Genomic DNA, 17,027 nt, shown 5'->3' with positions numbered 1-17,027 from the left:
TGTCTTTTATGAAATGTTTTAATATTTTACCTTGTTTAAATTATAAAAGAAAAGAATAAAACTGTGTAAGTATACAAAGCATACTAACTTTTTCCATTTTTTTTTTCTTTCAGCAAGTGAAGAAGTTAAAGATATCTTTGCCAGGGCAAGGAACGGGAAGTACAGGCTTCTAAAGATTTCAATTGAGGATGGTTAGTTTAAAATTTTTTTTACCATTGTTTGGTAAGCGGTAGAACTTTTGCGGGACTTTCATGTTTGTGATTTGAGATACTCATGTAAAATTAAGAGATTCACAGTTTTTTATTTGTATCTTTTCAGGGTTAAAAATAACTTAGTTCCTGTAGATTCTGGACAAGTACTTATCTAAGAATAACTTAGTTTATGATCTTACGATCCTGGTGTTATAAACTTCCTCCTATATAATATAGACACCTATCAGTGAAGGAGGAACATGGTTCAAAATCTATATAATTTTTTTCTTCTTTGTATTTATGTTTCAGTATTTTGCCACACCTGTTTACGCGCCTATATCAGGAGTTGAAATGGGTAAACAGATTATAAATTTAAAATTGGAAGGGACCTCATAGGCTTTCTAGAGTAGATTATGAAACTTGTGGGGTTTTTCCCATTGAAGCAGGTGTATTATAGTAATTCCTATTGAGTGATGAAATTATACATATCATATAATTCATTCTTTTTTGCTTTTTTTTTTGGAGGGGGGAGGGCAGGGCAATTGGAGTTAAGTGACTTGCCCAAGGTCACATGGCTAGTAAGTGTTCTCAAGTGTCTGAGGTCGGATTTGAACTCTGGTCCTCCTGACTCCAGGGCCAGTGCTCTATTCACTGCACCACCTAGCCACCACCATATAATTCATTCTTGATTATTTTTGACCATTTTAGGCATTGAGCAGAATAGAAAATAGGCACAATCCCTGTCTTCTGCCCACCTGTGAAAGATAGATATTTTCCAAATACAGACAGTCAGGTACAAAAATAATAACAGCTAACATTATATATTTGCTTCCTATGTGCCAGGAGGGACAGCAGGTGGTGCCGTAGATAGAGCACTAGGCTTGGAATCTGGAAGACTTGAGTTCAAATTCAACCTCAGACACTAGCTGTGTGACTCTGGGCAAGTCACTAATCCCATTTGCCTCAGTTTCCTTATCTGTAAAATGAGCTGGAGAAGGAAATAGCAAACCACTCCCATATCTTTTCCAAGAAAATTTCAAATGGAATCATGAAGAGTTGGACACAACTGTATTACAAGAATGTGCCAGTCACTGAGCTAAGTAGAGGTTAAATGATGTACTCAGGGTGACAGAGCCAGGAAGTGTCTGAGGCTGGAAAATACCTTGAAGGTATGACAGAGTTTATTAAAAAATTTTCATGATTTGGCATAAAGAGATTGAAGTTTTTATTTTTCTATTTTTTATTTATTCTTTTTTTTTTGGAGCGGGGAAGGCAAGGCAATTGGGGTTAAGTGACTTGCCCAAGGTCACACAGCTTGTAAATGTCAAGTTTCTGAGGCCATATTTGAACTCAGGTTCTCCTGACTCCAGGGCCGATGCTCTATTTACTGTGCCACCTAGCTGCCCCGAGATTGAAGTTTTTATATATAAAGGGGATAATTGTGGGGACACTCTACCAGAGAAGATCCAGTACATGAGATTATCATGTTCCAGAATTTTTAGCTGTTAGAGAAAAAAAAGTGATACTCTGAAGTTTAGACACAAAGCTTCCAGAATTAAGTTTTTATTTAATTTAACATTATTCCTAAGTTAAAGGCATTTCTAATTTAGAGGGAGAAGTGTCCGGACTGGCATAAATCATCCATGCACTCTAACATTTCTCTATCTCAAGATGATTTGAGGTAATATTAATTGGAATCTTGAACAAGGACAAGATTATAATATACTAAAATACACTTTGGGTTAATTATCCAGAACAATAGTCTCTACTTGATTCCTTCCGCCCTTTAAGGATTGAGGTCTTCTCTCTGTGATCAATATCATAATTCTTTCTGAATGAACAAATGCATTGGAGGGATATTGTACTTAGGTGGATCAGTACCCAATCACTTCAAGAGATGGGAAAGGCAGTATTTCTACAAGATAACAGGTACTCTGTTAGATAGTTGGGTTTCCACTCATTCCATTTCCTTAAGAAAGAAATGCCTTTTGTCTTCAACCTACCCTTTAGTCTAAATACGGGATAAATATTATTTATTTTATTTAATTCTTGAATTCATTTGGTATTTTATTTTTCCCCATTTACATGTAAAAACAGTTTTTTAATGAGCAAATTAAACATATTTCCAAATTAGTCATGTTGTGATAGAAGAATCAGAACAAAAGGGAAAAAGCATGAGAAAGAAAAAATTAAAAATAACAAAAAAAGAGAAAATAGTATGCTTCAGTCTACATTCAGATTCCATAGTTCTTTCTCTAGATATGGATAGCATTTTCTATCATGAGCCCTTTGGAATTGTCTTCAGATCATTGCATTGCTCAGATGAGCTAACTTTAACAAAGTCGGTCATCACACAATGTTGCTGTGTACAGTGTTCTCCTGGTTCTGCTCACTTTACTCAGCCTCAGTTCATGTAAGTCTTTCCAGATTTTTCTGAAGTTCACCTGCTCACCATTTCTTATGGAACAATTGTATTACACTACACTTATATACCACAACTTGTTCAGCCACTCCCCACTTAATGGGTGTCCCTTCAGTTTCCAGTTCTTGGCCACCACATAAAGAACTGCTATATATTTTTGTATGTGTGAATCCATTTCCCTCTTTTATGATCTCTTTGGGATACAGACCTAGAAGTGGTATTGCTGGATCAAAGGGCATGCAGTTTTCCAGTTTCCAAATTGTTCTTCAGAATGGTTGGATCAGTTCACAACTTCACCAGCAATGTATTGGTGTTCCAATTTTCTTACATCCTCAACATTTATCATTTTCCTGTTTTGTCATGTTAGCCAATCTGATAGGTGTGATGTGGTACCTCAGAGTTGTTTTAATTTGCACTTCTCTAATCAATAGGAAAGCAATTTTTAACATTCGTTTTTAAATTTTTTAGTTCCATATTCTCTCCCTCCCTCATTGAGAAGGCAAGCAATTCAATATAGGTGTTATAAATTTGTAATCATTAAAAAAAAAAACCTTCAAGAAAAATAAAGTAAAATAAGTATGTTTCACTGTATATTCAGACACCATCAGTTCTTTCTCTGGGGGTGGGTAGTGTTTTTCATCATAAGTCCTTCAGAGTTATCTTGGATCATTTTATTGCTGAGAATAGCTAATTCATTCACCACTTATTTTACAATATTGCTGTTATTTTGTACACAGTACATTTCACTTTGCATCAGCTCATGTAAATCCAGGTTTTTCTGAGAGCATCTTGCTCATCATTTCTTATAACATGATAATATTCCACCATAATCACATAGCACAGTTTATTTCATCTTTCCCCAATTGATGGGCATTCCCACAGTTTTGAGTTTTATCCTCTTGTTTACCCTGTAGAACATCAGGGCAGTTTTCCTTGATCATTTCTTGAAAGATGATGTCTAGACTCTTTTTTTGACCATGGTTTTCAGGTAGTGCAATAATTTTAAAATTATTTCTCCTGGTTCTATTTTCCAGGTCAGTTTTTCCAGTGAGATAGTTCACAGTCTTCCATTTTGTTTCCATATTGTTTCTTGATTTCTCATAAAGTCATTTGCTTTCATTTGCTCAGTTTTAATTTGTAAGGAATTATTTTCTTAAGTGAGCTTTTTTCTTCTTTTCCATTTGTCCAGTTCTACTTTTTAAGGCATTCTTCTCCTTGTTGGTTTTTTGTACCTCTTTTACCTAGTCTGTTTTGGGTGTTTTAAGGTGTTATTTTCTTCATTATTTTTTTTGTCTCCTTTACCAAGCTGTTAACTCTTTTTTCATGATTTTCTTGCATTGCTTTCATTTCTCTTCCCAATTTTTCCTCTGCATCTCTTATTTGATTTTCAAAATCCTTTTTGAGCCCTTCCATGGCCTGAAACCAATTCCTGGTTTTCTTGGAGGCTTTGGATGTAGGAGCTTTGACTTTATCTTCTTCTACATATGTTTTGATCTTCCTTGTCCCCATGGTAACTAACTATGGTCAGAATTTTTTTCTCTTGTTTGCTCATTTTCCCAGCCTTTTGCTTGACTTTTAACTCTTTGTGAAAGTAGGGTTCTGCTGGGGCAGAGGGTGCACTGTCCCACACTTCAAGCAGCTGTTTTCAGAGGTAATTCTGGGGACCTGTAAGTTTTCATTTCTTTCAAGATGGTATGCTCCAAGAAGAGGTTTTTACTGCTCTTAGCCTGTGTGATGGTCTATGAGTGACCACAAGCACCCTTTTCTGCCCTGGAACTTTGAGGAGGGTCCCCATGCTACTGTGGTGATAAGCTGTTCCTCCTCACCTGGAGCAGCCAAACAGAACTGCAACCCAGATCTGAGCACAGGCAAAGCAGCAGAGTCCTGCCTCCCTGCTCGCCAATCAGCCGCCTGGCCTTCTTACTTAGCTCAGCGGTAGTTCATCCCCCTTACTGTTTGTGGACTGTGAGGTCTGCCGTGATTCAGCTGCGCCACGGTCCAGTGCTGTGCTGGCACAGCCTGTGCTAAGCTGCGCTTTGCTCCTGCCCACTTGGGACAGACCTTCGCTGTTGACCTGCTAAGTTTTATTTGGCTGAGACACTATTTCACTCCATCCTCTTGTTGGTTCTGCTCCTCCAGAAGTTGTTTTATGGCACCATTTAAAGGTGTTTAGAAGGGCTTTGGGTAGACCTTGGGCGAGTGACTGCCTTTTCTCGTTCATCTTGGCTCTGTCCCAAAAATATTATTTCTGTGTTGTTGTTTTTAAAATATGTTCATATATAACATCACTGGAAAATTTCGATTTTAAACATTTTTAAAATGGGCTTTTACAGTGGTGGGAAACTTGACACTGTGCTAGTTCACAAATTCAGGCCACTCTGATCTCTACAAGTTCTCTACAAATATGTCCTTCAGCTGTCTTCATGGCCATTGGAACAAATTGTTCTCGTCTGCCCATTCTGTCAGGAAATGTTCACATGCTTGGAATAGACATCCCCCTAACTAAGCAACAGAGTTTGAGGCCTATTGGCTACCCTCAACTTGGTTTAGCCCATTTGCTGAGACACTTTTACTGGGGTGTGGCCAGTGTGCATGCTACAGCTTCATGGAGCCACAGGTAAGAGTTGAGTGACAGGTAGAGACCAAAAGTGGATGAGCATTCCTGAAAATGGCTCAGCAAACCCTCAAACCAGAGGTGCTAATCCTCCCTGAATACCCCATGTAATACAAACACCAAATAAGGTATGAAATAAGTAGACATGGGACAGATTCCAGGTTAAAGAGAGGTTCCCTGTGAATGGTGAAATCTTCTCTATGATCTTGTTTGTATATGATATGTACGGTTTTCATCAAACCCTGGAATATTACAGAACATCTTGCATGAGATCTATATAACAACTCATGTAGCCTGACACAGGAAAAGCTAAGAGGATGAAGAACATCTGTTGGCCAAGAGTATGGCATTCAGTAGAATGGACAACTTATAGATAAGTCAGCCCATCAGTGTGTATGCATACATGTCTGGAACAAATAGTGCAAATGGACAGTGAGGCCCATAAGTAAACAGGAGGAGAAAAGTGGGCTACACTGCCATCATGAAATTGTAGAGCTCTTTTAATGACCCCAGACTTCTCCTAGAATTCAAGTGCCACCTTTAAATTCTGCTGATGCTGGCTAAAAATCATGAAATAGGAGTAAACTATTGTATTCAACTCTTAATAATCTAAATCAGAATTAGCTACATTTTGAACTTTCTTAATTTTTGATTCAGGAATGCCTCTCATTACCCTTAATATAATCTTGGCTGGCTTCCCTCTATTATCTGCTTTTCGGATAGTAACTGTAAGTTAGTTTTGAAACTGGGAATAGAGATAGGGAATACACCAGTGTTATCATTAGTATAGAGAACTTTATGGTGAAGAAATTCTCAGCCAATGCAGATTAGCACCTTCTCTGCAAATTAGTAGTCTTAGAATTGTCTAGAACATTGAGAGATTACATAAATTAACTAATATGTGTCAGAAATGAGATTTAAACTCAGGTTTTCCAAGCTTTGAGTCTATCTTTCCAACCAGACTTAGACCAAGAAAAGATTAATTAAAAAGATAATTATTTCAGAAAAACTCTGATGTATCCCAAACCAAAAGAAAATAAAAATTTTATTTGGATAATTTGCTAGTTGGCATTTTGGTTGTTACTTTTTCTCTTTTTTAGAACACATTATTATGTAGCTCATTTTTCCAGAAACTTTAAAAGTAAAACATGCTGAGTAGCATAAGATAGAAGGGTATTCCCCTTTGAGTGGAATTTGAGGTACTGAGTAGTTTAATTAAAATAGCTTGATCCTACCTAGATTCTAAATTAAAAGGGAAACTAATTGTTGACACAAAGTTTTATTAGCCCTGATATCTTAAACTTTGTTTAAACTATTAAACTATTTTATGAACTTTGTGTAGTACTATTATAAAAACAAGATTTTTTTTTGTTGATTCCAGTTAGAAAAGTATTATCAGTTTAGAAGTATATTTTAGTCATCACTGTGTTAAATGACTGACTTTTCCCATTTAGGAATTTTAACTAAGACTACTTGCAGCTTTGTTTTTTAATGAATTCTATTAGTGAAGATAGTTCTTTTCATGTAAAAAATAATTGTTTGATTAAAGACTAAACCAGTGTTTCATGACATTCCATTTTTACCTTTTCATTGTATGAATATTCTTGTGTGTCCAAGATGAATGGTCATTTTATAAAGTAACATCTTCAATTTTCTTCTTATTATGGGACTCCATAAAAGGTAATTTCAGGAAATGTACTTTTAATTGATAACCCATTTCTAATTAGAATGTCTGCACTTTTCTTTTTCTCCTATTTTTCATTATGTAGACTTGAATTTAGGTCTTGTAAGCTTGTTTAGTAAGCATGTAATACAACTCTTGCTGTTACTTACCGTAGAACTTCAGAGTCACTGAAACCATTTATTTTTCTTCACAGAGCAGCTTGTAGTTGGATCTTCTAGTAAGCCTGCAGAGACATGGGATAAAGATTATGATTCTTTCGTTTTACCACTACTAGAAGAGAAGCAGCCTTGCTACATATTATACAGATTAGATTCTCAGAATGCCCAAGGATATGAGTGGATCTTCATTGCATGGTCTCCAGACTATTCTCATGTAAGTGATTTTTATTAATACCTAAAAGAACTATCTCCTAGATATTCTTTGGTACTTTACCATATGTTAAGAAAAGCTGGGAAGACATACTAATACCTATAGGGGGAAAAGAGAGCGAAATAAAAACTTGACAGTCTCAGTGCTGATTTAGGAATACTGATTTAAAGTAAAATCACTGTGAAATGCAAATTTTTAGACCTGTTGTTTTATAAGTAGGGCAAGACAATTGTTGGTTTTTTCCTTTGATTCAGATAGATATCCTTTCCAGAGGGTCATATTCTCTAAATCCCCAACATCAAAGTTGGAAAGGAAAAATAGATTTGATTTGATATTGCAAATTTATGAAGTTGTTTCAACCTTCTGGCAGGTGGTTTAACTTAGGTAGTAGAGGGAAGACTATAATAGGTTTTTTTGCTTGTTTTTAAAATATGAGCAATGTATGCTCTATTTTAAAGTGAAAAATGAATGCTATTTCAACCATCTGCCCTTACTTTTTAAAAGTCTTTTTCATTTTAAATTCATCATCTTAGTTCATAAACTGAATATTATGTATAGATTGAGGATTTTATTATACTTAGAATTATATTTTTTAATGTAATTATTACTTTAAAAATTGTTTGTTAAAATTGAAATTAGCTTTTTTAATTTGGGGGCTATGGTTATTTGTACACAGATTATTTTATACACAGTGTTCCACAAGATCCAGTCACAATAGTTTATAATTCAAAAATTATGGTTAAGGGTTTTAGTAACTTCAAAGAATATTTCCATTTGTAATTTGATGTCAAATTCACATAAAAACTTAACAGGTTCGTCAAAAAATGTTGTATGCAGCAACCAGAGCAACTCTGAAAAAGGAGTTTGGAGGTGGTCATATTAAAGATGAACTGTTTGGGACAGTAAAGGTACAAAATTTATTTTAAATTGAATGTGGTCTATTGTAATTTTAAAGAATTATAGATATATTCTTAGGTTATAATAAGTAATTGCACGAATCTAGATTCATAAGTCTTAGCTCTTCACTGGATTCTAAAATGAGATCATAAACATAAAATAGGGCTTTTAAGAAACAGTATTTCCTTTCATAACAAACTGTTTGAAATTACATTACAACTTGAATAAGGAGAAAATAAATGTTTTGGTTTATATCTATTTTAGATTTATAAAATTTATTAATAACATGTAGGTGCTTGTTTGCTTACTTAAAGTCAGGTGAAACTAGAACACTTGAATTATTCTTTTGAGGATGTATTGAAATTTTCTCCTTTTGTTGCTTTGTAGATGAGGGACTGCTAGAAAGCTACAGTAAGTGTAAAATGCTGAAAGGTAAAAAAAATGGTCTTTATCGCTTATGTTTTGCTTTAGAAGCTAAGCCATTTTTTTAGCCAATAAAACTGAGAATGGAGAATTTCCACTGTCACAAAGACTTTAAAATAAAATTACTATGAACTTTAACATCAACAAACTGAATATTTCACTACACAAAAGACAGAAAAGAGGACTTTTAAGTGTATACTAAATTTAACATGAGTTACAAAACTTTCCCTAATTGTATCTAATTCTCAACTTCTCTCTGCTCCTTTCTGTTTTTTAAAATGCTTTATAATTACTTTTTCTTATCCTTTTCCTTTTCCCCCTCCTTTAACATTCCTTCCTCTACCACTCCCCAACCAGGGGTGCGGAACCTATGGCCTCAAGGTCACACGTGTCCCTCTAGGTCCTCAAGTGTAGCCTTTTGAATTCAAACTTAACAAATCTCCTTAATAAAAGGATTTGTTCAGTAAAACACATATTCAGGTTCCCCACCTCTGTCCCAAGCCTTTCTGTGTAACAAATAACTCTAGTCAAGCAAAGACAGTCTACTTGGTGGATATATCTGAAAACATGTATATTTAGTTGTTTACCTCTTCACTAAAAGGGGGAAAACATACTTCATTAATCTTTTGAAGTCATGGTTGATTATAGTTCTCAAAAGTCTTCATTTATATAGCTTTATAGATGACCATATTGCTGTTTTGTCATTTTTGCAAGTCTGATGGGTATGAAGTAGAATAGCTATTATTTTAATTTGCATATCTTACTAGTAATGCAAAGTTTTAAGAAATGTTTGGGACAACTTAAAGAAGAGACAACAACTTGGCATTTCTGGGTGTGGTGGGGAGGGAGTGTTTTGGAGTATTTTTACTTTCTTCTTTTTTTTTTCCTTTTTGGAAGGCAATTAGGGTTAAGTAACTTGCCTAAGGTCACAGGGCTAGTTTTTTTGTGTGGGTGTTAAGTGTCTGAGGCCAGAACCGAACTCGGGTCCTCCTGACTCCCGGGCCGGCACTTTTACTCTCTGTGCCACCTAGCCACCCCAGTATTTTTACTTTTTCTCTATTTCAGAACTCTTAGTCAATTTCAGGAAGCAACATGATCTAGTGTAGAAAATATATGGTTGACTTGGAATCTGATCCTGTAAGTAAGGTGATGCCTCCACTTTCTTAACATCAACTCTTTCTTTTTTCTTTTGTAATTCAGTTTTTGTCTCCATCACTCTACTGAAATTACTTTCTCAAAGGCAACTTGTAATTTCTAATAACCTCTTTTTCAGCCTTCTTGACTTCTCTTCAGCTTTTGATAATGTTCATTATTCCCTGTGTTCCCTCCCTACTGTATACTCTGGGTATTCTTTGTTTTAGAAAAACAACTCTGTTCTGTTTCTTCTTTTATGGCTCCTTCACTGGCTTTTCTTTCAGAGTCATTAAAGTAAACATGTTCCACGAAGTTCTTTTTTTTCCTTTCTACATTTTTGACACACTTAGCTATATAGGTCACTACCAAATCTGTCTTTAGACTTTAATCTCAAACTCAATACCTACATCTTCAACTGTCTATTGTAATTGCATGTGAATATTCCACAAGCACCTAGCAGTTAACAAATTTAAAAGTTCTCTTTCCTCTAAAACATATTTCTTTGTAAAACTGTCAGTATAATCACTATTTGCCTAGTTATTCGGGTTTTAAAACTGGCAGCTAAGTGATATAACGGGTAGAGCCTTTGGCCTGGAATCTAGAAGTCCTTAATTCAGATGTGACATCAGGCATAACTCTGATCCCAGATGAGTCACTTAACCTCTGTCAGCCTCAGTTTCTTCATCTCTAAAATGGGGGTAATAGTAACACCCACTTCCCAGGGTTATGTGTTAAATAAAATAATATTTGTAAAATTCTTACCCAGTGCTAGGCACATAGTAAGCACTTAATAAATAATTGTTAAATCTAAATCTAATCTAAAATTAGAAACTTTCTTATCTTTATTTTTCTCTTCCCATACTTCTATATCTAAATAGTTATCAAGTCCTGTTTCTTTCCTACTTTCTGTACTTTACCCTTGTTATGGGTTTTTGCAAGTTAACTCATGAGCCATCATTTCTAAATTGTTCTGTCTGTTGATTATTTTTATTTTATGTTTGTCTAAAATGGCTGTATTTTTTATTTCTGCTTTTTCGCATTTATAATTTCTCTGTGCTTCAGCACGTGGTTTATTTTTGTAAAGGTACCAGTTTATGTTAAGTAATGTGTGTTCTTTAATGTTTCCATTCAGAAGATGCCACAAATCTATCAAATATAGCTTTAACACACTTCAGTTCTGTATCTTCCTTTTTGTTTATCTTTGCTAAATTTGAGCTGCTCTGAGAGAGGAATATCAAACTATCCTACAGTTTTCATTTATACTTTTCATTTATAAATTTGGTTCTTATTCCATTTTTCATAGATGTTTAATATTTATACTGATTCATTTTTTTGATACCTTTAAACATAATATAGTTTCTTTGTAGTTTTGCTCCTTCTGATGTTTAAATTCCTCTAGTGCTTACTACCTGTGTGTGATTTTAGCCAACTCATTTAACTTGCCCAGGCCTTAGTTTGTGCATTTGAGGGGATGGCAATATATGTTTTCTAAAGTCCCTTCTAGTTGTAGATCTATGATTCTGTGATTTCACTGTGCTATGCTCCTACAGTAATGAAGGAAGATCTCATTTGTTTTTTGTTATTTGTTTTTTATTTTATTAAATCACCTTCTAAAGAAGTAAATTTTGTATTACCCTCTCTGGGTATCTTTTTTTTTTAAACTGTGTTTCTTATATATGTCAGATTTTTGGATTTTTGTCATTTTTCTTTATTTTAAATTTCCCTTTTTATTATGAACTTAGTAAATATCAACAACTATGATATTTCAGTATACAAAAGATAGAATCATGGATAAAACTGTGAACTTTTTTATGTAGGTTTTTTTTCCTCAGTATGTATCACCATATTTAACATGGCAATTCCACCCTTCTTGTCAGTGTCCCCTACAAAAAAAACTTTTCTTCTACTCTCCTCTGTTTATTTTGACACTTTTCTTTTATCCTCTTTTAATACAGCTTTCACTACTTTCCATTCCCACCTTATATCTCCCACCTCAAAAAAAAACCAAAAACCTTCCCTTGTAACAATATTGTCACACAAAACAAATCCATACATCATATGATTCTGAACCTTTAGTTAATCTCTATTAAGAGGGAGAAAATGAGTCGTCATCTTCTGGTGTTGTAATTCACCACTGTTTTTATCTTTAAGTCATTCATAGTTGTCTTCCTTTACAGTGTTGTTATTCTGTGAATCATTCCCCTAGTTCTTTCCATTTCATAGTACATCAGTTCCTACAGCCAGCTTTCTCTGAAACCATCCCTTTTGTCATTTCTTATTATACAATAATATTCCATTACATTTATGTACCATAATTTGTTTGGCCATTTCCCAGTTAGGCATCTGCTTTGTTTCCAGTTCTCTGCTACAGCAGATAGTGCAATTATGAATATTTTTGTACTTATAGGTTCTTTCCCTCTTTTGTGGGGTATAAGCTTAAATTATGTTGCTGGTGGGGCAGCTAGGTGGTGCAGTGAATAGAGCACCAGACCTGGAGTCAGGAAGACCTGAGTTCAAATCCAGCCTCAGACACTTAACACACACAAAAAATACTAGCCATGTGACCTTGGGCAAGTCACTTAACCCCAGTTTGCCCCTCCAAAAAGCAAAAAAGAAAAAAAATGATGTTGCTGGGTCACAGAATGATAGGACAACTCTACCAGTAGTTCATTAGTGTGCCTGTTTTCCCACAGCTCCTTCACCAGTTTTAATTTTCTGTTTTTTCATTTTTTGCCAATCTGATGGGTATGAAGTAGAACCTCAGAATTGTTTTAGTTTGAATTTATCTTATTATTAATGGTTTGGAACATTTTTTTTCATGTTTCTTAGTAACTTTACTTTCTTATTTTGAGAATTCCCTTTTCATACCCTTTGACCATTTAAATATTGGAGAACGGACCTTGTTTTTATTTATTAGTATTGATTCCCTAATTATATTTTCTTTTAGGCTATTATGAGAAAAATTTTTATCTAAAACTTCTTCAGTTTTACGTAATCAAAATTACCCATTTTATCTCCTAAAATATTCTGCTTCATCAAGAAGACACACACACACACCCACACATATATTTATATATATATATAGGTTTAAAGGATAAAGGTTTCTCCTTCATATACCTACTCATATATGTAAAAGGTCTCTCCTTCACCATTTCCCAAATTTGTTTATGCTGAAACATTTTATATTTATGCCATATATCCATTTGGAACTTATTGTGTTATGTGGTGTGAAATGTTATTCCAAACCTAATTTCTGGTATGCTGCTTTCCAGTTTTTCTAGGAGTTTTTGTTCAATTTGTTATCTCATATTGTAGAACAGGCCTGAATTAGGCCAATCTGTTGATTCAGGATCAAAAGTATAATGGAAACAGTCAAAGACCATCTTATGAAAGGTGGTTTACTTAACTGTAGTATGGAAAGAATATTCAATAAGGATACAATGCTGGTTTGGGTAGATGTAGACTACTTCATCTCCATATGAAAACTAGTTTGGTCCAAAAGGTGTGTTGACTCTTACAGAAGGGGACCTTCCATATTATCTGATAGACACCGAGTATTCAAGGAAGGCAGGAAAGCAGGAAATAAGTATTTAAGTGCCTACTGTGTGACAGGTGCTATGCTACATGTTTACAAATAATTTGTTTTTCAGATTTACAGATAGTTCTTTTCTCAACAACCCTCCCTGGGAGGCAGACACTATAATTATCCTCATTTTATAGTTGACAAAATTGAGACACAGTTTAAATGATTTGCCCTAGTGTTACACAGTTAGTGTCTGAAGCCATATTTGACCTCAGATCTTCCTGACTACAGACCTGGTGCTCTGTTCCCTGTACCTGCTAGCTGTTTCATGGGCTGTTTTTTGTGTCACAGATAACTGGGAAGCCACCTCAGTGACTCCAGCCTTAGTGCCCTGAACTGATAAAGTGCCAGAGACAGTTTTCCCTCCTTTTAGGGAAAAATTAGCTTCGCCTATATAGCGTGACTCTGTAGGTATTGCTCCTACTACATCCCATCCTTTGATGGCACGGTTCTAAAGGACCTTGTACCAGTTCAGTTGCTGGACCACTTTTATCTCAAGGATGTGAGAGTTTAGAGCAGGTAAAAGAAAAAGAAAAAAATAAGAGAGGAAAAAAAACAAGCATTATGGCCCTCTGTGGTGATATAGGACAAGGGTGACTAAATAAAGAGTAGAATGAAGACTAGAAATTCTAGGCTTTAACTTCCCCCATTGGAAACACTGAATCCCAGGTCTGTCATATGGTGGATGATGTTGGATACATTTCACAGTAACCTGCTGATGTAAACACCAGCCATGAGTAGCATTAGAAATATCAGGGGCACTATGTGGATGACACCATCTCCAGCAAAATTATCAATAATCGGCCACAGGCAAACCATCTTATCAGGTAAGTCTTATTTCATCAGGCTGGGTCTGAGAAGCTGCTAGACTGAAGAGCTCTTCTCCTTCCTAAGGTGGCACAAAGGTGTAGCATCCAGTTCCAGTGGTCAGGAGCATGATGACAGACAGAGCTGTTGTAAATCTCCCACCCTTACATAGGAGAAGAAGGTCATTTTGCCATTTGGGAGTCGAATGGGAATGGGAATTTGAAGATCTTCCCTGCTATGAAGATAAACTCTACCCCCTAATATGCTGAATGTAGTGACATGGAGCCTGTGGGGGGAGGAGTTTGCTGAAGGGTGGAGTGGAGACCACCTGAAGCCAGGAGTCAGAGCTAGCTAGACTGGGAGGAGGAGAATATGTATAATATTAATAAGTATTTTATTGTTTTATACTGAGTTTGTGTCTTGATCTTCCCTGTACCATCATATTTTTATACAGAGTTTTTATTGTTGTTTGCTCATTTTCCTATCCTATTTTTTGATTTGCAACTTTATATTAATGTTAGGCTCTGTTCATGGGGAGGGGTTTGGAGTGGGGCACCGTCTCAAGCTTCAGCCTTTTTTGCACTATTATTTTCAGAGCTAGTTCTTGGAAGTTGGAATGTGTTATAGAAGATGGCATGATCTGAACATAGGTATAATCATTGTTGTCCTGGGCTACATTCTGGTTCTTACCCAGGAAGAGCTCCCTTGGGGCTGGAAATGATACTGCTCCTCAGGGACCCTGCTACCTTAGGATTGAAAATCATACGGTTCCTCAGGGACCCTGATCTCTTGGAACTAGAAGTGATGCCATTCCTTGGGGTCCCTGATTCTTTGTGATCAAAAGCATTACTGCTTCTCAGGGCTTTTGCTCTCTCTTGACCAAATGTGCTCCTCTCCACCATTAAACTATGACCCAGAAGTGGGTATAAGCCCTGGAATTTTCAAACAGTATCCACTCCTGTGTCCAGTACTAGCACAGAGGTTCCCTGTAATCTCTTTTCTGACCGGTTGCTAGGTCACCATACCATCTCTGGCTTGAGAGCTCTCTAAAGCTGCTGTTGCTCCCAACACCACCACTTAGTTTCGTCATTGGTGTTTAATCCACATGGGCGCTGGGCCAGCTTCCGTGCCCAGCTGACATGATCTCCCCTTCTGACCTCCTAAATTGTCTCCTAAGAATGTCTCATGCTGACCTTTTGTTGACTGCCGCTCCAGAATTTAGTTTGAGGTATTGTTTTAAAGTTGTTTGGAGGGACTTGGGAAGGCCCAGCCAAGTGCTTCCTCTACTCTGCCATTTTCAAAGACGTTAGTATTCAGAAGAAACCTTTATGTCTTCTTCTATTAGAATGTAATTAGCTAATCATAATTTAAACCCTTCCGATTGCTGAAATTAATTTTACCTTTTCAAATTTCTCTTGCTTTCGACTTTTTATCAGAAAAGCCATTTCTGCTATTCTTTACCCTGGCCTCTTCCGCCTTCCCCAACTCTTCCAACTTAAACTCAGTTTTGTAAGGCAAATTATTCTTGTTTATAATCCTTTACTTTTCAATTCTTAGAATATCATTCCTTTATCTTTTGGCTTCGTAGTAGTTGTTGAAAAATCTTATATGATCTTGACAACAGTGTTGGGATTTGAACCCTTTCTTTCTGGCTCCTTGCAGTATTTCTCCTTCAGCTCTGGGTTTTGACTGTGACATTTCCTGGGCATTTTCATTTTGGTGTGTCTGTCAGGAGGTGAGTAGTAAATGCTTTCTCTTCTTACTCTGCCCTGTGGTTTTAGTAGATCTGGTGAGTTTTATGATTTATTGCAATATGATATCCGAGATCAGGAAATCCAATAATTCTTAAATTTTGTCTCAACCTGTTTTCCAGGTCAATTTTTTACCAAATAGTAAATATGTGTATTTACTATTTTGTATATATAAATAATTGCTTCTGTTTTTTTCAGTCAGTGCTTATGACTTTAATATTTCTTCCTAGGGTCTTTGATTCTTGTTTGCTTCAATCAGTTTTCCAGGGGGTGTAAAGTTTTAACATCTTTTTTCCATGTTATTCTTTCACTCCTGGACTTGCTTGTTCCTTTATAAACCTAATGGAGGTAGCTTTTCTGGAATAACAATTTTGAATTCCTTCCTTTGTCCTATTTCTTTGTTACTGCAGTTGTATATCTTATCTAAATTCTCTTTTTGTGAATTTTAAAAGCTTAGATATGGGTTTGAGTTAAAAATATTCATTTCTGAAGTATTAATCATGATCAGTCATGACTTCAGTGATCAGATTACCCCATTTCTGGTTTTAGGTTCCAATAGGGAAGTTCTGGGTACTGGTTGCTTCCAGGCACCTAGGTATTTTGTCTCCAGCAGATCATACTATGTGACAGTGCTTTTTTACTATTACCAGTTCCAGTTTGTCCCTCCATTGCTTTTATCCTTCCCTCCCTCTGCAGGATTGTCTCAAATGCCTCTTTTGCTGAATTTCCACCATTTTATTGTTGATTTGGTTCAGTTTTCTAGGATATGTTATTTTAGGTTGTTGTTTAAACTTTTCTTTTTCTGTTTGCTTAATGTATTTGACCTTTTAAAATTTTTACTTATTTTTCCTTTATGAATTTGCTTATTTGTCTCTACTTGGGAGTTATGCTTATTCTTGAACTTTTTATTGTTTTTAGCCTTTTCCTTTTATTCTCAGGAGTTTGTTTGTTTCTGGCTTCCCTGCACTCTGAGACTCCCTTCTGTTGCTGCCTTAGATCCTTGAAATTGGACATCCTCAACCTCATTGGTTTGGAGGAGTGTGGTATCATGGACAGGTCTCTATTTGGAGCAGACTCCATGAGCACAGAGGATTGACCTTAACTACTCACTCTCTCTCTCTCTCTCTCTCTCTCTCTCTCTCTCTCTCTCTC

The 17,027-nt window shown here is 35.8% G+C and overlaps 1 protein-coding gene across 2 annotated transcripts in view; it reads left to right on the top strand.

The window, feature by feature from the left end:
• TWF1 (twinfilin actin binding protein 1) overlaps positions 1-17,027 on the top strand; it is a 372,084-nt gene that overhangs the window by 345,202 nt on the left and 9,855 nt on the right. For both annotated transcript variants that reach the window (XM_069094242.1, XM_069094243.1), the window contains exons 3-5: positions 114-191; positions 7,105-7,283; positions 8,093-8,188. In XM_069094242.1, coding sequence (XP_068950343.1) covers positions 114-191; positions 7,105-7,283; positions 8,093-8,188 — 353 coding nt within the window. The remainder of the gene's footprint in view (positions 1-113; positions 192-7,104; positions 7,284-8,092; positions 8,189-17,027) is intronic.

This window comes from Petaurus breviceps, unplaced genomic scaffold (assembly GCF_028583685.1).
Source record: "Petaurus breviceps papuanus isolate PSGF00001 unplaced genomic scaffold, PetGlider_PUasm1.0 216, whole genome shotgun sequence".
In the NCBI taxonomy this organism is placed as follows: domain Eukaryota; kingdom Metazoa; phylum Chordata; class Mammalia; order Diprotodontia; family Petauridae; genus Petaurus; species Petaurus breviceps.
This window is presented reverse-complemented; position numbering and strand designations above follow the sequence as displayed.